General features: G+C 42.8%; 1 protein-coding gene across 1 annotated transcript in view; it reads left to right on the top strand.

The window, feature by feature from the left end:
* Positions 1-22,495, top strand: part of cntn4 (contactin 4) — a 140,870-nt gene that overhangs the window by 46,210 nt on the left and 72,165 nt on the right. The window contains exon 4 of the mRNA XM_083770561.1: positions 13,863-13,958. Within this exon, the coding sequence (XP_083626687.1) occupies positions 13,863-13,958 (96 nt within the window). The remainder of the gene's footprint in view (positions 1-13,862; positions 13,959-22,495) is intronic.

Here is a 22,495-nt window from a genome sequence, read left to right as displayed (position 1 = left end):
ATTGCTGCTGTGCTGTCCATATATATCTCATCTATTTTCAGAGTCCCCTCATTTCATATTCTGTGGTATAGATCCAGGTCAAATTATAATAAGATGCGATGACTAAAATAAAGGGGATGCTGACTTCTGGAAGCTTGGTGGTAAACTAAACGCTTCACTGGCTGCCATCAGACCACTATGGGCTGTAGTCATGTAGAGCCTGCTGTTTAAAGCGCAAATAACATGCATTTTAAAACTGCTTTTAATATTTAATAATCATATTGTCTATGTCCCTCAAAGTTATTTCTAATGGTTTGAGCCTCAATCACCACTCTGATATAACCAGGCCTTGTCAATTCTTTCTGGACTTTGAAAGCAGTTTTAGCTGCAGTACCACAATGTCCTGAGGTGGTGGGGGTGCTGATATGCAGATTATTTAATATTTGAGTCATTATAATACTCATGCTAGATAATACCAGGCTTGTTTCCATTCCATGCCAGCTTGGAAAATCAACAATGGTGGACAATGGACATTGTAAACAAAGTGGAAATGCAAATTTGCAACTGAAGACTGAAGAAAAGGAGGAATTATACAAAGTAGGGTGACATTGATGACATCACGATGAGACCAAAATCAGTCGAGCTGTTTCTGAGAGCAATTTCCATTAAAACACCCATATGACATGAAGGCCTGATTGTTCAAAATTGGTTATTTGTGGGGATAGAAAACACACATGGGAGCCCCAAAAACACAAAAGAAATTGAAAAAGTTGAATTTTATGTTATAGGTCCTTTAATGCCATGGTGCAAATGGTGTGCTGACAAAAGCTTCTCATATTCAAGCAAGCTAAAGGCCAAATATACAGTGTCTGTGTAGCTGCTAGGGTCCACTAGGTTCACAGGATGTACTGACCATGCACAATAATAATCTACTTCATGTGTACAAGTACACTGACTGAGCACGCACTAACATTTTTAAATGGACTCTCTGCTTGGCAAGCCGGGTGTAGTGATTCATCACTATATACCTGCTGTATCATATTATGTTATAATAAAGAATAAAATAAATAGGGGCACGGTGGCACAGTTGGTAGTGCTGTCGCCTCACAGCTAGAAGGTCCTGGGTTTGATTCCCGCTGGGGACACTGTGGGCACTGGCGGCGTGTTCCCTCCTCCGCGTCATCAGTGCCCATACCCGAGGCGGGGGTTGGCGATAGGGCCTTTCTGTGTGGAGTTTGCATGTTCTCCCTGTGTCCCCTAGGGTAGGTACCCTCACAAAAACATGCAGTAATCCTGGTCTCTAAAACTATCTCACCCTGGCCAGCCGGGGCGCCTGATGGAGGGGGGAAAAAAAAAGAATAAAATAAATAAAGAACTTGAAATTCAAGTGACATACAAGCAGAATATTATGCAATCCTGAATATAAGACACTTCTCAGAGTTTTGAGAAATACGTTTCCATGTATCTACCATGTGGATTGTTACCAATTATGTTTTTGCCATATTCGGCCACCTTCTTTTGTGCACATGCCGTTGTGCTGCTTGTTCTGATTGATTGATCCATTGAATACTTTATTAACAGTTTGCAAAAAGTACAGAGGTACATTTATGGGATTCTGGTTTTGAAGGTGGTTAGGGAGTCGGCAGTAGAATGAATTCATCTAGGGCATGATTCAACTTACTGCATCAACTTATTTATTAGCACGATGAGTTTCACCATGAGCTTCGTCAGGTGCTATCCGGTGTCCGTCTCTGTTCCCTGGAGTGTGCAGTCCCTTCTTTGGAAGGTTTTTTCTCTTTTATTTATATATATACATATATATATATATATATATATATATATATATTACATACACATAAAGACATGAAGACAAGAGCAATGTCCACCGCTTAGATTACCCTATGGCTACTACAACTCCTGATTAAGTCTAAAAGTCGACTGGTGGACAAAGGACCTCTTTAGTAGGGCTGGGACGATATGGGTACCTCACGATACGATATATATCGCAATATTAGGCCCTCGATAACGATGATATCACGGTATTCGATATATTGCGATATTTGCGATATATCGATATATTGTATGAAATGTCATCAACGATATATCACGATATCGGCAACTACATAATACTGAAAAAAACTGAAAAAACGCTATTTTCGTGCTCGGACACAGGGAGGGTCACACACATAGCTGTCTATAGGAGTGGTTGCACAACTCAAACACTAAATTAATACTCAATAAACTCCCCCTTTGACTCATACCCTCATCATAATACCTCACAAACACCACCAACTGACCATTATCACTGGTATCATCATAATACCTCACAAACACCACCAACTGACCATTATCACTGGTACTGTATCATCATAATGCCTCACAAACGCCACCAACTGACCATTATCACTGGTATCATTATAATGCCTCAAAAACACCACCAACTGACCATTCACTACTAGTAAGAGACCACACCACTGCTCAAGTTTAGGGGTGTTTATTGCACAAGTGAGATGTAGGTGTATTGATGAGGAGCCCGAGGAGGGCGAGACTCATGAAGGGGGCGTAGTCTCGGGAGCATGGTGACCGCCGTGCTCTGCTCGGGAGCGATCGGTCGCCTCGGCTCGGACGCTGCCCCCCTCGGGGAGTAGGGGGGGGGGGGGGGGGGGGAATTTGAAAGTGCGAGGCAGTATCAAACAGTTAAGGGATGAGATAAGAGGTGTATTTATGCTGTGGGGAATGTTACGTGATTGGCTGTGAGACTGTAGGACGCAGGTGAACTCGATAAGGAGATAGGGAAGCTGAGTGATCAGGTTGAGCAGTGGGCGTTCTCCACTCCTGAAACTGCATTGAACACAACTTAATTTATCACTGGTATAGCATAATACCTCACAGACACCACCAACTGGACATTATCACTGGTGTCAGTGGACTTGTCCACTGCTGGGGAAATGCATTCTGCATTTTGTATTCCCACGAAGCTGTTTGGACAAATCACCATCCAGTAATTCAGTACTTCTGGTTGCTGTGGAATGTGAGAGTGGGATTTGCTTTATTTTAGCTGTCATTTCCTCCTTTTCTAAACATGTTGTTCATCACTTCATTATGAACAACATTATTTTATTTCAAATTATTATTATTATTGAAATTGAACGAGAGGATAAAGACGGAGGCACTATGTCCTGCCGATCAGGGCTCTTCACTAGCAGGTGAACCAGTAGGGTACAACAGCAGTGGCAGGAATTCATTGGCATATAATGACTTCATTGTGAGAAAAGGCGTCAAATCAAAAGAAAGACACAGGCAATATGGAGTTAATTAGGACTAAGTGGCCTCTTGCCACACAATACAAGTCCTTCAGTTGTCTGGAAGAAGCTTCACTAGAGCTTGCCTTGCGTTGATCTTCAGTGTGTGCACCAAATTGTAGTATAATCCAATCCATGTCAGAACTGCTGTCCCATGTACTTGCGCAGCTGTGCAGAAATTACGAGTATAATCAGACCCTAACTGTAGTGCATCATTTGAAATGGCAATCTCTACACCCCAGTGTTTGTGCAGGTGCAGCGCATATTTCTACTTATTTTGTGAGTATACGCACGCACGCACTAACACGCGCGCACACACACACACACACACACACACACACACACACACACACACACACACACACACACACACACACACACAAACACGCACACATACACACACAAACATGCGCGCACACACACACACACACACACACACACACACACACACACACACACACACACACACATACACAGACACATAGCTACTGGAAGACAAAGAGTATCCTTAAGGAGCTGCAGGTTGCAATGAATCACATGGTTATGGTTGGACAGGCTTGTTGAAGTATGATAAGTCGTGCTGGCATTTGGAATGCTCATATGTCTGCCATGTGATCATCAGGCCAATCTGGATCATTGTTTGTAATGTCAAGCCAGGTTTACAATAATTGATGCTAATGGTTTTAGATGGGGCGTCACATTTACTTGTTCTGAGATCATTAATCATTGTTATGCGCTTCCCCTTTGAAGATTGCACTGAGGCTATAGTGTACGCTTACCCTCGCAAAATTTGTACCACCATGCTAGATGAAAACTTTGAAAAAAATTGTGATATGTGTGGAATCTTTCTTTGACACATTTGCTGTTGGTTGGTGCCTTTGAACTGGCTTCAAGACATTCATTTTATTCATTATTTAATTTTTCCTTTTTATTCTAGGTTTTATGACCTATATACACCCAAACAACCTGAACTTTGAACAATAGCAGACCTACAAGCTCGTAGCGCGGCACTCGGTGCCGCGCTATGAGCTTGTATCTGCTGGCAGATCCTGCTGGCAGATCCTTACATATATGCGATTTACCTCACACGCCACAGGTAAATCAGAGCACTTGTTTGAGCCAGGAACATGGCCAGGTGGCCGGCCCGGTTCCGGCGAGCCTTCCCTCGTCCGAAACGGTCGAGAAATGACAGTTATCGTGTTGCAACTTTCCGTGCTCATTCCGTGCTCATCTGTGCTGGGGCGCATAGACATACATAGGGACACACATAGCTGCGTAATGGAGCGGAGGCACCGCTCAAAAATAAGAATAATTACAAAAACGTTTTGTTTTTGTCACACTCACAATCTGTTTGTTGTATAAAATCATTTCCACTCTTTCTGCTCCTTACCACTAGGGTGTGAGGGTGGGTGGGGCAGTTGAGTTTTTACATCTACTACTTCATGCTTTCAGCTTTGTATGGCTTTAAATTTGGCAGGGACGATCAATGGCTTTACTGACATAGGCATTGCCACTTATCACAAAAGCTTTTATCTCAGCCCTAAAATAATGCCAGAAGGATTTTTGGGGAATAAAGTCAGTAGGCTACCTCAGATGTCTATTGCCTTTGGCTGCTTTGTTCTATTGGCTGGTTTTGGGAGGATGAGGTGCTTTTATCTAACCTTCTATCCTGCTTTCAGATGAAAGGGAGTCATGCCTAAAGGGACACTCAAAAGCTTTCTGTGGGCATTTGTGTGGTCACCAGATTGTATCACTGAGACTCAAATATCCATCCAAAAGCTTTTCTTTTGCATTTGAGTTGCTGTGTTTGATTAAGCAAACGTGGCTGCTTCAGACTGCTGCTCATTTGCATGCAATGAACATCTCAGCCCAGGTGAACTTTTCAATTTACAATTTAGTCATGTAGCACGCTCATTAATTTAGGGCAAAAATCTGTGGCAATGCTGTCACCCCCTACACTTCAATTTCAAAAACCTTTTGGGGATATGTTTCCAGAACATAATTAAACATATCCACCTGGACAAACTGTCACTGATTTTTTGCAAATGATGCCTATGCCCAAGTTTTGAACTGGTGGTGCCAGGCCTATTCAAGATAACTTTACACACCTGGTTCAACAATGCTATTAAACATATCCTGTGAGTGTGTAATGATTGGACAAACTAAACATTTACATTTCTTCTAATTTGTGTTTGGTCACATTGTATTTATAGTGCCCCCTAGTGGTCTAATACGTTTCAGGTACATAATTATGTAGATGTGATGTTTCCAGAAGGAGCGAGTGCATTCTCTGGTGGCAGACACGCCGCTGCCGCGGCAGTGTCAGTTGGCTCCCGACATGCGTTGCCGGTAAGACACATGCGTGGCTGGTTAAAAAACACCTTTGGCTTCCCTGTGAGGTTAGGGTTTGGGGTATAGGGAGTCAGTGTGGCGGGTTAAAACTCACCCGTGGCGTTGCCGTGGGTTAGGGTTGGGTTAGGGTTTGGGTTAGGGTTGGGTTAGGTTTTGGGTTAGGGTGTCGGACTAATGCGGAAACACTGCTGCGGCTGCTATTGGCAGGTGCCGGCGAGACAGCGACTCCGCTGCTGGAAATTGCACTCGCTCTCCCTCAATGTTTGGCCCAGTTCCTGAAAGTTGTCTGAACTGCGGCAGAATCATTTCTTCCTCAAAACAATAGGGGCTTGAACCCCGTACATCGCTTTGGGCTTGAACCTCTAATTACATGCTGACTTCAGCCAAGAGTTCAGCTGCAGACGAGTAATCCGGCAAGCAACTAGTTGGATTATTTTGATTTATTCCTCATGCCATTGGGAGCCACTAAGTAATTAAAGCTCAATATCTAAAGGGCTTTGGTCTCAAACACTTTATATGGTCACCTTCCCTGTTATGTTTGGGGACTTTCTAAGCTCAGGAACTGTAATTCACAGTGATGTGTGATTTGCAGACTGAATATGAATATGAATATGAATATATCAACAGCAAATTTGTCATCCCATCCCTGGATTGTATCCATATGCTCAATTATTCTAGTGTGCATGCGGCGTGTTGTTTTTCTAGTAAGGGGTAACATTATTCAATTACATGAATCACAAGTGGCTTTAAATGTTATGAGCTGTTCCTGTACTTGCTTATGACGTGTCATTTATGACTTGTACAATACCGGGCACAGGAAGAGACATTTCCTGCAAGGGGAGTTACACTGTGAAATTAGGAGTGCTGATTTAAGTCTGAAAGTGTAAAAGTGGACCTGCCCCCAGGATTTTACTGTGTACTATACAGTATCCAGTGTAGCTGAAGCATATAATAATTATACCCCCAATCCCGCTACTATTTTAGAATGTTTTGCAATAGGGGGGCACGGTAGAGCAGTCGGTAGCGCTGTTAGATTTCTCAATCTCAACAGGCCTGAAAATTAAGGCCCGGCCCTAACTGGGCCCTAAAGGTGCGTTCAGACTTGGATGGTTAGAGCAGCGTGATTACATACAAAGTCATTGCAAAGACGAGAAGTTGCGTGAGCGCCGCGAACGGGCGCGGCGCATAAACGGGACGAACAATGTTTAAATTCACGTCTGAATGCACCTTAACTGGTCCGGCCCAAGGCCCGGCCCAGCCAGACTAATTAGCATACATTTTAGGCCCGACCCGGCCCTAAATCATCAGCCAAGTCGGGTTTGTGCAGAAATTGAGAACTCAAGCGCTGTGGCCTCACAGCTATAGAAGGTCCCGGGTTCGATTCCCGCTGGGAATGCTGTGGGTGCTGGGGGCGTGTTCTCTCCTCCGCATCATCATGCTTGGAATAACGCCCCCGTCAGGTGAAAAGAAGCGGCTTGGACTGCTCATGTCAGTTCGTTGCTCTCCCCAGGTTGGCAGAGGGAGTGTAGCACCCAGGGGAAAAAATCAGTTAAACGAATAAATAAAATAAAATAAATGTTATATAAATAAATAAATGTGTAATACATAATCATATACTATTGTAAAGTAACTAATATTATTCCAGTTTTCTAGTAAGTTGGTAAAATTGTACTAATATTTTACTGGGCACCCAGTTACATACAGTATGGGCCAGGGCCTTTTATTATCCTACTGTATGAGCTGGAGCGTAGCCATAATATCCTCTGGCAGGACCCTTTTTTGCTGTTCCAAAGAGCATGTGACCAGGGCCTTTGCCGTCAGGGCTTGCTGGCTCGCCTGATGAGCTCAGGCTAGTCGACTAAGAAGCATCTTTTATAGGACAGCCTAACCGTTTCACTGGTAATTAAATTTCTTTCAGGAAAAAATATGGAAGTTATGGCCAAAAGAGCATAAAATATCCAGATCCAGGCACTCAGAGTATAGGTTTGTGCGAGACATGGCCAAAGCATTTCCGGGAGTCCCCAGACAAAAACGTTGAGAACCCCTGGTCTATACTACCAGTAAAACACGAGGGCGAGAAGCGACCTCACCCTAAAGGTGCAAGCTCACGTGCACTGGCCATATACTGTATAGAGCGTGTCTTGAGTGTACAGGGGGTTTGATGAGGTCATATAATATGGAATGTCAGAACAGGTCCGCTCCATATACAGAGATCTAAGGGTGGCAGCGGTGGCAGTGTCTTGAGTGTACAGGGTTTGATGAGGGCCCAGGTAGGGCCGGGCCTTAATTTTCGGGCCTGTTGAGAACTCCAGCACAAATAACTTTGCGGCTGCACAAATAACTTTGGGGCAGGCCCGTCTACAGTTTAAATGGACAGGGTATCAGTCAAAAGGGAGACATTGAAGAGGAAGGATGGATGAAGAAGAACAGGTTCTGACATATATCCGTATACTAATATTGAGGACATCAGGGACAGGGATCTCCATATATGGGCTTAATTGGACAGCAGGTCGCATTCACTATGATATGATCCCTGATTTACTATCATCCTTGATAATGCCATAGTTATGTCACGAGACCTGGGCACAATATTATGGGGGTGAAGTAAATGAACTATAAGGAGAACCCTATAGCACACAAACAAACATGAGAATTGAAAATACTTAAACTAAAACTGAAGAAGAAAGTCGGAGGCAGAAGCAGGCAGTGATCTTGTCTCAGAGTTCCATTTTATTCTCAGAGAACAAAGTACAGCATCAACCATGGGCCCTGGCATAGTCACCCACCAGCCTGACGGCTTGTGGGAACTAACACACATACAGACAGTCTAGTTGGATCTTTATAGTTAACAGTACAGAGGGCTCAGTCATTTGACACCCAAAACCTCCTTTGTCCTAAATTGGGGGTCAGCAGGAAAAGACTGTGACCACCTAATGTAATCTTGATCAAACTGGCCAGGTGTGGGATAGGTGTCACTACCAAGCTCCCAGTGAGGCACACCAGCGTTAAAGCACTCGGCCCTATTGGTTGGAGCATGAACTGCAGGCGGACCCGTGGATTCATGGCGAGGAAACCCCATGCAGCTGGGCTTTAACATTGAGCGCTCGGTTGCACTTCCGCATTTGCCAACCAAATTTGGTTGCTTTTTATATTGCCTGAGCATTAGCCAGAATTGTTAAATTGCAGAGGTGTGGCTGAAGTAAATCGATTTAGGTGTCTAATTTGAAACTAATCTGTGGGAAAATATTGTGAATATCTTTCCTTAATATGGCTTTAGAGTCAAATACCTATTAGTTAAAATGTGTTCATGGGTTAAGAGGAGATTTATGTTTTTAAGAAATAATTAAAGGTTGCTTCTTAATAGACTTGTCCTACAGCCAATATGACATGTATTAACTGACCTTATAGTACTCTTCATAAATCAGTGAGCCCAATAATTTTACATTTAAATCTGCTCTTGGAGCTGAACTAATCGGCAATCTAATTTCAAAGTGATTTGGTTGCAGTTCCACTCAAGCCTTTTCATTGAGCAGCTCTAGAAGGAGAACAAGCACTCATGCTTGCATCACTGCTTGGGGTAACATGGCAATGCGGAGCATTTTATGGAACAAGGTTAATTAAGGTTAATTAATCCAATTTGAGCAATATGTGCTGATAAATCAGTTGCAATATGTCACCTCGCTTCAAATACTATTGCACCCTTTTATTTAAATGTCGTATAAGAGAGTATAGAGTTTTAGTGATTAAACTCACAATACACTATCATCATCCACAAAATAGTTATGTTTCACACAACAATGTCTGCACAAATGTAATCTATTCAGTAGCTTCTAGTTCTTTTTTCTTTTTCTTTTTTTGAGGAATTATAAAGTGGACTGGACTGTATTCATTCACTTCCCAAGTAACCAAGAGAACGCTCATCCATGAAGACTGTAGAATGTTGTATTATCTTTACAGACACACCGCAGGGCAGTAATTGTTGGAAATGTTTGTGGCTTGTTATTATTTTCATCAATTGTCAAGCATAAATTAGTTTTAGCTGGAAGATAATTTAGTTTTCTAAACTATACCTGTAGGAATAACTTTTTAATGTTGTGGCAACTTGTGGGTGTGATGAATGAATGGTAACCTGATAACTACTGGTGCTATTAAAATCCCTCATGTGTGACCTACCACAGCACAATGCCTTCTGCATACTAGAGAGCCTGCCGATTGATGTTCTGACGTCATTAGAGTGTGTCACTATTGATTTTGCGTGAATGTGCTTTATTCACAATGCATGTATCTCATGTAGCCTACTGACATTAGCCACTAATTATATACGGTACAATAGTAATAATGAAATTGAAATTAATTTACACGTCTTTTAAAACTTCTTCCACGAAACAAGCCTTGGAGGAGGCACTGTAATGATTCATGTATAGTCCATACAAAGAGTTATGCACTGAAAATAGCAGATCTACAAGCTTGACATTTTCCGTATTGTGAGCCTGTAGTTTAGATCATCTATATGGCGTGCGAATCCATCATGTACTCCAAGTACAGCTTGAACCACATAAGATGAGTTAGTTACATCATTCAAGGTTCAAAGTTTAAGGTTTCTTTATTGTTGCATCTAGTGTATAGGAGAAAATTCAGATTTTATGGGGGCCAGTTTCGAATTGCAGCCATCCGTAGGTGCCCTTTGAGAGCGGTTTTGAAGGAGTCAAGGGATTCACATGTCTTAATGACTGTTGGTAGGGCGTTCCACATTTTGGTGGCATAGGAGCGAAAATAATTTAGTCCCTTGTTTGTGCTGGATATGGGTTGTACATGGTTTGTTGCACTCCCTCTGGTGGTGTGGGTGTGGACTTCGTTTACATTAAGGAAGTATTTAGACAGGTACATGGGTATCTTGGTGGTGTATCAATGTATCGAGGTGCATGCATAGTCAAAGAAACCTTGTACAAGGCCTCCTGTTAAGGTCTTCAAGGTGATTTTGTTGACCAGTGAGGAGATCCTGTAAAGGAATCTTGTTCTTTGATTGACTTTTTTGATTACGTTGGTGGCCATTTTATCACTATGCATGCACCTCTTGGTACCACAGCACCTCAAAGGCCCTTAAAACAAGGCTCCAGACCTCCCAAAACAAACTGGTCAGGCTCCTACTTGGCCTCACCCCCCAAACCCACCTCACCCCTGCCCACTTTGACAGGCTGGGATGGCTTAGGGTCGACGACAGAGTACAGCATCTTGCAATGGGTCTGGTCCACAAGATTCGATACACCACCAAGATACCCATGTACCTGTCTAAATACTTCCTTAATGTAAACGAAGTCCACACCCACAACACCAGAGGGAGTGCAACAAACCATGTACAACCCAGATTCGGCACAAACAAGGGACTAAATTATTTGCTATCCTATGCCACCAAAATGTGGAACGCCCTACCAACAGTCATTAAGACATACGAATCCCTTGACTCCTTCAGAACCGCTCTCAAAGGGCACCTACGGACGGCTGCAATTCGAAACTGGCCCCCGGAAAATCCCCTGTTGTTCTCAAGGAGTAGGTTGTTTCTTTTATAATCACAGTGGTCGGGCTTTGATACAGAGTGTAGTGTCACAGTGTGCATTCTTGTTGGCTGTTGTAGTCAATATGTATGTAGGTCCTAATACTTATACGAGGCTGTAAAGTCAAGAATTAGAAGTATGTTGTGTCGCGCTGGAAGCCATGTTGCCATGTCTGGCTATTACAAGCGACTTGGGCTTGTTTTCATATAAGTAACTTTCAGGGGAGATGTGGTTGACTTGACCAATGGTTCATGTGAAGGACCCTCAGATTAATATGTTGTTAAAAGGATTGGTGTTGTTGAAACGTTTTCATAAATATTCACTGCAATTTCTGTGACTTATTTTTGTGGACCTGGCCGCTTGTTTCTTTAGATCTGGCGACTTTTGCTGAAACTCAATGCAGTCAGATAAAGGACAGTTTTAATGCCAGGGTGCTTAGCTGGAGGAAATCAATAGCCTACAATATATTGTAGGATAAATGATCTATCAAACTAATTGTTTCTGCTGTTAAACTATGATCGGGCCCAGGCCGTAGCGTAACGGTCTGGGCACCGGACTGGTAATCCAGTCGCAGTGTGCCGCGGGTTCGACTCCCGGACCCGACACGGCCTTTACTGCATGTCATCCCCCCATCTCTCTCCCGTTTCCTGTCAGCCTACTGTCTTTCCCTTCAAAAATCAATAAAAGGCGTAAGCCGCAAAAAAAATATCTTAAAAAAAAAAAAAAAAAAAAAAACTATGATCGAATTGGATGATGAGCTGAGCTGATTGCGACAATAGGGTCAATATAATTGGAGGAAATAAATAAATGATTATAAAAAATCTGAAAAAACAGATCTGATATGGTATGGATGCATGGATTATATGCCTATACATGGATGGTGGCAGTATAAGTGCATAATGGTGCCTATACGATATCTCAGAAATATGGGAAGTGTTCACTTCTAACATTCACAAAAACATGAGTTTTTGTTACATTACAGACACCAATTTGCCATTTTGTAAACAAAAGGGCAGAGCCATGGGCTGTCCTTTTATAAGGAGGGGAGGGACTAGGACAAGTGGGTGGTCTTAAAGGAGGAGGCGGAGGGACTGGATTAGTGGGTGGTGCTATGGTTAAACTCACGCATACCTAATGAACTGGTGGGTGTGTCCACATAAAACCATCATTTTAACAAATACTGTACACTTTTTTGAAAAAATTATACCTCATATACACCTAAATACACCTGATGATCATGTTTAAGTGTGGAAAAAAATCATGGCACTCCATCTTTAAATTGGGTCGTCCACTCACAGTTAACAGTCTTTGTATTGATTTTTTGCTTGAAATGTACTGTAATTCTGCAAACTGTTAATACATATTTCAATCAATCAATCAATCAAAGCTTACACACTCAAATTGAACCACAAATGAGAGGCAGAGTAGGGCGGGCCTTCAGTTGTTGGAGACTAACCTCACAAGGCTCATATCTTCAAGTTCTTCTTAATAATCTTCAATGTATTAGACATTCTGACAGGTCATTCATTTAATATTTGGCAATCAATTATGAATTTACTTATCATTATACACATGTTCATGAAAATGTATTTTCATGTATTTTCAAAATACAAAATACGTATTTGTATCTCAAATACATTTCTCAGACCAGTATTTGTATTTTGTATTTAGATAATTTTTTTGACCCAGTATTTGTATTTTGTATCAAAATACATTTTCAATGTATTTTGCCCATCTCTGACTGTCAAGCACACAACCACAGGGGGTTGTAATGTAGCCAGAGGCAATGCTGAGGGCTGTTTACCCGCCCAAAACATCTAGGGCTATAGGCTATACTTACTAGAGAAATGGCTTGAAAAGCACTGGTCTATGAATACCCATGAAAACTTCAACATGCGCGCGTAGTTCTGTAGTTCTGATTGGCTGCCTTTCTACACAACCCATAGAGGGGGGGAACGGAACCAGACACTTTTAATGCCGAATAGTCGAAACGGTCACACGATTTAACAGTAACACATTCAGACCCCCGTGATTTTGACACATATGAGAGATGTTATTTGTACCTGCCACGCCAATGTCAACACTGCAACCGGCAGCTGTGCGTGAGAGGCGACATATAATGGCTTGGAGAATGTGCTACCTGAGAGACTATTGCACAAATACAACCAAATTACTGTTATGGTAGACTGTTATGGGTCTACCATAACAGTCCATTTGTATTTCCATCAGAGTTTATTGTTATAAAAGGGTCCTTTGGTTCCATTTGTAGTAGGCTAAGGCTACACTGTCAGTTACAGAGTCACCTCGACAGATCCTGTTGTTGTTAAGCCTCAGTGCCAACGGGATACATTAAATAAAGGTTTCAGGAGGCGTCACGTGGCACTGTGTTTTAACTTGTTTCCACACACACATAAATACAGACAGACAGATATACATTTCATAGCACAATTCTGGAGATTGTGTGTAAGGCAGCCACTGGTACTGTAATTAACTGATAATCAGTTCTTGTTTAACAAACACTTCCCTCATGTCTATTTGTCTCTATGCTTCACCTAGAATTTTCACAATTCCTCAAACTGAAAGCAAATATATTGTCAATATTTTAGATGTTCTTTTAAATAGCATAGCTGATTTGGTCAGTTAATGGTCAACTCATTTTGTACCTTTTATCTTTCAGACTTGGAAAACTTCAAGACGCATAGAAGAAGCTCTGTGTCTGTCCGTGAGGGACAAGGGGTGGTTCTGCTTTGTGGCCCTCCCCCTCATTCTGGAGGTAAGCAAACACTCTTTTTGCTGTGTTTAGCTTAGCCCAGTTACTGAGTTAACAGAACTCGGCGACTGGCATTCTGAAAATCATGTTTAAGAAACTCCTGCTCCATAACTGCATTATTGTAATGCTTCCAGTCCAGATAGGTATAGTAAGGTTGCGCTTCATCCCTGTTTACCTCTTGGCTTCCTTTTGCCTATAGTTTATCTTTCAGACAAAGTTGTTTGTGCTGCACATGTCCTCTGTTCACTGGTGCTAACAAACACCTTGCACCAGCCACTGTGGGGGAATAGGATATTTCTAAGTGATTCATTGCAGCAACTAGATGCGAGTATCCTCTGTTAGCCATGGGAGTTGTAACTCCCTTGTTGCCATGGGACTACTTACGATTCTCCCTTACAGCCACTGATTGGAACTCTATATTCTCTTCTCATCAACAGCTGGATTGAACTATTATTTGATTTTTTTTTTCAGCAGCACTTCCCCAGACCTCCTGGATACATGGGCTATACATTGTAATTTGTTACCACCAATTGACTAAAGGCATGCTTTTCCAATAAGAAACTCCAGTGGTGGATCATTATTTTAAAACGTTCGCCTAATAAATAAACAGCTGCTCTGTTAGAAATTCCTTAGGTATTAGCTATTACAGTAGGTAGAATTGTATTATTGCGTGCACCATCGATCTATGCTTGTACTGTAGCTGCTATGCAGTCCATAGAATTATGTTCAGTAAGTTACATGCAATGGACAATAACAGAAGAAAGTTGTAAGCTTGTGTCTGGTTGGGACTTCTCAACAAATGCTTAGTAATAGTTACAAACTCTGGAAGTCTGGAAAATTATGCAGCATTTAAAATTCAGTTCTAGCTTCACCCAGCTGATGATGACGGCTTGGGTGGGAGCAGATTAGGGGTTAAGTGACTAGACTTCTAGTCTAGTTACTAGAAGTAATTCTCAGGGAAACTTTGACACATAGACATGGGCAGGCCTGGAGGCAAACTGGTATTTACCAGATGGCCTTTCTACCCACTAACCTTTGACCACCCCCATATGACTCTAATGTGCAATACAGTTGGTAACAGCATTATACTGTAGGCACTAGGGCATTAACGACTTGAGATTTTTCCCAGTCGACTTGTCGGACAGTAATTTATCGATAAGTCGAATTATCGTTTCTGGCGGCGGGGGGGGGGGGGGGGGGGGGGGGGGGGATTTAACAGGGGCGGGTGGAGCTGCCGCGCGCTCAAATACGGAGCATGTCAAACATAGCACTGCGCATTCAGTGGCCTCTCCAATATGACACAGTCACAGTGCATGTATCATCTATATCAGAGGTTCCCAAACACCGGTGCCGGTCCGCGGGACACGTGGCACTGGTACGCAAGAGGGGAATTCTACGTTTTGCGTCGTTTAAAAATGTCCAATCTTTGTATCTTTAGCAGCAGCAGCTGTAGGCTATTTTGTGACGATAGCATTAATGAAACCAAACGCTACACGCGGTTCCGGTACAGGATTATTATTTCATGTGAATCATGTCAAAATGAAAAGATGATGTTATCCAGGTAAAGTAGTGGTATTGGCACACAGCGCAGCAGCAGCACCGAGAACACAATGAGAGATATGACATTATTATTCTCCTCCTCCTCCTCCACAACTCGATAACGTTCTCATTTGTTACTCATTTTCTGAGCCATGCAAATAAACAACAACCCGCACTGACCGGAGACGGAGAGGTTCATGTGCGCTGCGCGTAAAGCTTAGCCAGAAACAGACAGTCATTGCGTCAGCATGCATGTAGCCTCGGGAACCCAGACGTTATATTTCCAGCACGGAGGTGAGGGGGATATCGTTTGGGGGTAACGTTTGCGTGCTTCTATCTGTTACTTCTCTGACACAGCGCAGTTCAAACAGACTTCAGCCAGTCTCAATAGTGGGACACCGCGCGCTGAGAGCCACATAGCCTACACAGCTGCATTTGGTTTTTAATTAAGGGCGCGTTCTGAATGCAATGAAAAAAGGGGAGGAAAAAAAAAAAAAAAAAGCTCAACTTTCGACTCGCGCTGCTGCGAGTCGACTCGTGACTCGTTTATCGATAAATCGATAAATCGATTTTTTGATGAATGCCCTAGTAGGCACATACTTGTACTTCAAGCTTTTTCAACAGCACGGATAAAAATAAATCATACTCATGTGAAGTGGGGGGGGGCGCCTGGTAATGTTTGTTTAAAGCCACGGTTCCCAAAGTGGGGTCCGGGGACCCCCATGGGTCCTTGAGGAAGTTCCAGGGGGTCCCCAGCAAAATGATAGTGAACCAAACGGACCCATTTAGTTCCATTTGTACACTCTCAGAGTCAGGGGTCCTAGATTTAGGGGTCTTTGACATGAAAAAGTTTGAGAACCACTGGTTTAAATAAACATTCAAAAAGTAGACTTGGCTGCCATATGACGTGACTTGAAAAGCCAGACTGTGAGGGGATAGCACCCCTCAAACATCACACTTGTGCGGTGCCATTGATGAGTTGATCTGCTGAACCCACTATCAACGACATGACATCATAGTAATTTATTTTGCCACTGACTTCGCTTAAAACGTTTATACAGAATAAAGAAAAGTTCTGTAAACGATCCATAGACTTTGGATGCCACATGACGTCACGTTGGAGAACACACAGATCTCTGATGTCATCAATATGACATCATTGTATTGACGTACCTCCAGGTACTATGATAATGGGTACTGCTCTAAAGGTGCGTTCAGACTTGGATGGTTAGAGTGGCCCGATTACATACAAAGTCAATGCAAAGACGGGCCGCGGTAGATACGGGATGAACTGAGGCGAATTTATACATTCAGGCCTGAACGCAGCTTTAGTATACTGTTGTATACTAAAGCTGCGTTCAAATTCATGTATTGCATAACTGGAGGGTAATACATTCCCAACTGACATCGTTCCCAGCAGGCATTGTTCCCAATGGGCATTGTTCCCAGCAGGCATCGTTCCCATCGGGCATCGGCCTAGTAGTAATTAAAATAGTGCCATCACTTCTTAGGATATCATATGGAATGACAATACCCTACACATAGACCACAGCCTCATGTCATTAAAATGTCAACATATTCACCACCAATTGGATGTTTTGCCACCACTAAAACACGCACGCAAACACGCACACACGCACACACACACACACACACACACACACACACACACACACACACACACACACACACACACTGTACAGTTTACACACAAATACATCTAAATTTAGTACTGCATGCATCAAACTAGTCACACTGGCCTCAATGCAAAGCAGTCAACCACAGAGCAAATCTAGGAGTGGATTGTGCTGGCGAAGCCTTTGTTTAAGCTCATCTTTTATAATTGTTCCATCAACCGTGTCTCTGGTCCCTGTTTGTACACAGTGTTTATCTAACCCAGAGAGTGCACAAATGGAGCCAAAAGTACAAATTTGCAGGATTTTCCTGTGCAGCAAGAATGCTTTTCTGGCCTCTCAGGCAGCCCACATATGAGGTGTCATCGTGGATTCAGTCCTCGCTTCTGTTATGTCTTTGAATATTAAAACATGTCCACATGTGTAGACTCTTGAGAGTGTACAAATGGAACCAAATGGACGGGTCTATTTGGTTCCAATTGTACACTCTCAGAGTAAATTAACATTTATTTTACAATATAAATTGGGGTCTCAGAGATAGAAATGCCATTAAATGGGAGTCTGTAGCATGTTGCATATCATACTGGGGGGTCCTTAAATGAAAATAGTTGAAAATCACTGCTAGAGCTGTAAAAATCTTCTCTTATGGGGGTCCCTGGCATATCTTTTCTAATGGGGGTCCACAGGCTAATGAGTGTCATTTTGGGCGTCCTTGACATGAAAAGGTTTGGGAACCACTCCTATACCATAGCTGACTAAAAGGCTCTCAATGTGCGGTCCGGCGACGCCTCAGGGGGTTCGGGGTCACCAGCTAAATGATTGCTGGACCCTTACAGGTCTGTAACTCAGAGAATGTACAAATGGAACCAAATGGACCCTTATGTGGCCTATAATGCATTAGGCCATGCACCACCGTATAGGTTTTTTCTCTGGGACCCCAAATCTACACCATAAGATCCTCAGTGTTCATTTAACTCAGAGGCCCCTTTTCCACCGGTTGGCGGTTCCCAGTGGGAACCGATTCAGTTCTTTTTGGTTTTTAGCCCATGAGCCAGAGCTCCAAAATTGAAACGTTAATTATGAATTGAGTGGGCAAAACCATACCTATATTAGATTGTTATTGTTATCACCATTAAACTTCCCCAATTGAGTACTTACACGAAGACAATGGTTTATTGTATTACAAATTTAACATTTATAAATATGCAAATGAGGCATTATGTAGGAAAATATGCAAAATAATCAAAAATATGAAAAAGCTACTACTGTGGAAGGGTTATCATGTATTCATTTACTTGTATTGATCCTATAAACAATTTAATATAGGGTATAGTTTGCCCACCAATTTTGGAGCTCTGGCTCATCGACTAAAAACCAAAAAGAACTGAACCGGTTCCCATTGGGAACCAACCGGTGGAAAAGGGGTCGGAGAGTGTACAAATGGAACCAAATGCACCCTTTTATCTATTTATTAGAGCTGGGACTCGATTAAAACAATTAATCTAATTAATCAGAGGCTTTGCGATTAATTAATCTAGATTAATCGCATTTTAATCGCATATCATTATTTGACCCGAGAACAGTGAGAAAGCAATTTTTTCAAATGGATTTTGGTATACTAGTGAATCAATGAATAGTAAATACATAAATTTAAGCAATAAAACATTGTTTTTGTAGTAATAGGGGTAATAATTCTTTATTGAATAATTGCACACAACTGTGCTGTAATCCACACTACCATCGGATAGCCTTTTAAATCCTATTTCCAATTCATGGGGACAAGCAAAGTGATCTCAGCGGCTTCCCCCAGTCTGGTAAACTGTCTGCGGTTTCTGGTGGTGTTATTGTCTGAAGAGGACACGGACACTTGGTGCGCAGGTCCGTCTGAAAACTGTCCAGTGACAACGTTCCACGGTGAAAAAAATAGTGCGATAAAAATGCGTACATTTTTTTAATGCATTAATTTTTCTGTAATTAATTAATCGTAATTAATCGCAATTAGTCCCGGCCCTACTATTTATACAATCGTCATTGTTACACATTCCTGGTTGGCAAACCTCTTACGACCCTTGCAGTCAACAAGGGTCAACAAGGATCAACGACCCTCAGAGACAGAGAGAGAGACAGAGAACTGTGGTCTCAGCTAATAATCACTTGGCTACGGTCGATCATCGTCACACTACAAGGCCAGGTGCATGATGGGAAGCAGAGTTTTTTATTTTTATTATTATTATTATTAGAGCTAATACTCACTTGGCTACGGCTGACCATGTGACACACGCGTCGACGCAATACAAGGCCAGGTGCATGATGGGAAGCCGAGTTTATATTTATATATATATAGAGAGAGAGAGAGATTTTTTTTTAAGTGGTGCAACCACTTCTACATCCAGCATGCAATGTCCGTGTACCTGTTTGTGATGTACCTGTGTGAGCACGAGTGGTGTGCGCATGCGTGAAATTGGAACGAGAGAAGTATGTGACATGGCTGCCACCTGCTGGACGCAAACGATACAGAGAAGAAATTGGAACGATACAGAGAAGAAATTGGAATGATACAAATTGGAACGATACAGAGAACCAATAGACGGGAGTTACACCACTTGGTTCACACTGGTGTGATTTTTAACTTGATGTGAGGGCTGGATGGCTGCTCACATTCGGTTCACAACTGCCCACTGCTGCTCACATTTCGGTTGCCGTTTCTGGTCTGCGCTGGCAGCTCCCGTCTCTCACCTCCACCATTACTCACACACTCGGCTGAGGTCACGAGTCTCGGAGCTCGATACAGCACAGTAGGTGTACTACAGTACACAATGATACAGTACGGTACAGTAAGAGTAGTACAGTACAAGCAGTACAGCCCTGTATAAGTAGTACGGTACAGTACAGTACAGTACGTGTACTACAGTACAGTTCAGTACCAGTAGTACAGTTCAGTACCAGTAGTACAGCAGAGTACAAGTACTACAGTACAGTAGAAGTAGTACAGTACTGTACTGTACTGTACTGTACTGTACTGTACTGTACTGTACTGTACTGTACTGTACTGTACTGTACTGTACTGTACTGTACTGTACTGTACTGTTCTGTAGTACACGTACTGTACTGAACTTCCGCATTCTGTTCAATCACCACGGATGCAGCCTACATTCCCAGAATAAAGGGTTTTAAATTGGAGCTGAAACAGGAAGTGGACGGCTGTGAAATCCCGCAATTTCCTTCTTCAGATTGGCTATGCATGGAGGCCCGCTAATGTCTAGTTTCCTTACATTTCTGGATTGGTTTCATTCGTACACTCCCAATGAAATGATGACTGTGGATTTTGTGGTGTATATTTGGTGTCCCAGATAAAAAATCTTGAAATGAAAAAGGTTGAGAATCATTCACTGCTGTAAATGTCCATTGTCAACAATGGACTGGATGGCAGAGACAGACTGATGGCATAGTTAGTCATGGGGGTTGCAGTGCATGTACTTTACATAGTGCCCGAGGTGTTAGGGCATGTCTATGATCATTAGCCGTCACAGAGTCATGCCAGTTCTTTGGCTTGGGGAGGATTCTCACAGTGTGCCATTAGGCCTGTGACAACCAGTCACTGTTGATAGGATTTGTTGTGCCACCCAAGCCACCAACCTCATGAAGACTTTATTGTGTCTTAATCACTTTCTGTATGTGGGTGTCTGGAAAAAAAAGTATCTGCACATCCCTATTCATTACCATATGTTGGTTGGCCTGACTATAGAGTGCGGTGTTGAGGACTGTGTGTGTGTGTGTGTGTGTGTGTGTGTGTGTGTGTGTGTGTGTGTGTGTGTGTGTGTGTGTGTGTGTGTGTGTGTGTGTGTGTGTGTGTGTGTGTGTGTGTGTGTGTGTGTGTGTGTGCTCTTGGGGCATCCACCTGCCAGAGGGGGCTGTCAGAGGACACATTATGTGTAACAGCCAGCTGTCCACGATGTTCACTGGCTGTCTGGGGCATCAGCACAGGCCTCTCCATTCAGACGGGGCTGGTCATGTTCAACAGAGGATACGATGCTAGGAAAGAGGGGGGGGGGGGGTTACTGTGTGCAGATATGTTTGAAGTGTGTGTGTGTGTGTGTGTGTGTGTGTGTGTGTGTGTGTGTGTGTGTGTGTGTGTGTGTGTGCGTGCGGAACTATTCTCAGAATGATTGATCATCCTAGCATACTGCATGCCCGTTTGCCTGGGACCCAAAATCGTGAAAATGGCAGATCTAATTTAATTGTAGGAAAATCTTTTTTTTACTCGAGTTGTGACTCGTGACCCATACAAATTGGTCCGCGACCTGTCACTGTTTGGGAAACAGTGTTGTATGCTAGCTACCTTAGTGGTTCCCAATATTTTGTGGATCAGGGCCCATTATTATTTTAATAATTATTATAAATGTGCATTACATTTGCATACAACTTTTTATAATTTTTTTCCTCTGCAAAGTCCTAGTAGTACAAAGTAGTGGTAAGGTTGAAATCTCTTTTTTGCAAGTAGAAATCCAGGTCTTGCAGGGTTAAATATCTTGAAGGTTTTCGTGGTCCACCCATCTGACCACTTAACACAGCAGCTATTCGTCTCTTTTCAGTGGTTTATGATAGATTGTGCTCGTAACGTATACTGTACGTATGTACTGTATGGTTATAGGTTGCTAAGCAACAGATACCACAGGGAATTAACCGGAAGTGGACATTTTGCTTGCCGTCCAGCTCCATGTTATCAGATCCAGAAAAATACATTTATCTTGGATTCTTTTCCCAGATTGCGTTTTTGATCAAAACAATCTTTATTAGAAAGGACGATCATCTGTCACAACACACAGCATTACTTGGCTTCAAAATAAGGGTTTCACGGATTGACCTCATGCTACCTTCTATGCATGAGTCCAAGTCCAAGCTGCTTCTTTTCACCTGACAGAGGGGAGTTTCCCCGGCCGGACATAACGCATGGAAGGAACATGTTATTCCCACCAGTTATTTTCCCCTCCATCAGGCTCCCCGGCTGGCCAGGGGGAGGTAGTTTAGATACCAGGATTACTGCATGTTTTTTGTGAGGGTATACCTACCCTAGGGGACACAGAGAGAACAGAAAGGCCCTTTCGCCAACCCCGCCTCGGGTATGGGCACTGATGACACGCAGGAGAGAACACACCCCCAGCGCCCACAGAATCCCCAGCGGGAATCGAACCCAGGACCTTCTAGCTGTGAGGCGACAGCACTGCCGACACTGGCGGTTTTGAAAAAAATAATTATTTAATACCTGGCAGTGAATGTGTTCAAATTGGCGGCCGGCGGACTACAGCCACGTCTCTCTGACTCAGACATAACGATGAACGATAGGCATTAACGTTCTGGGTTGTTCCT

The sequence above is a fragment of the Protomyctophum parallelum genome (assembly GCF_964188405.1).
Source record: "Protomyctophum parallelum genome assembly, chromosome: 8".
In the NCBI taxonomy this organism is placed as follows: domain Eukaryota; kingdom Metazoa; phylum Chordata; class Actinopteri; order Myctophiformes; family Myctophidae; genus Protomyctophum; species Protomyctophum parallelum.
This window is presented reverse-complemented; position numbering and strand designations above follow the sequence as displayed.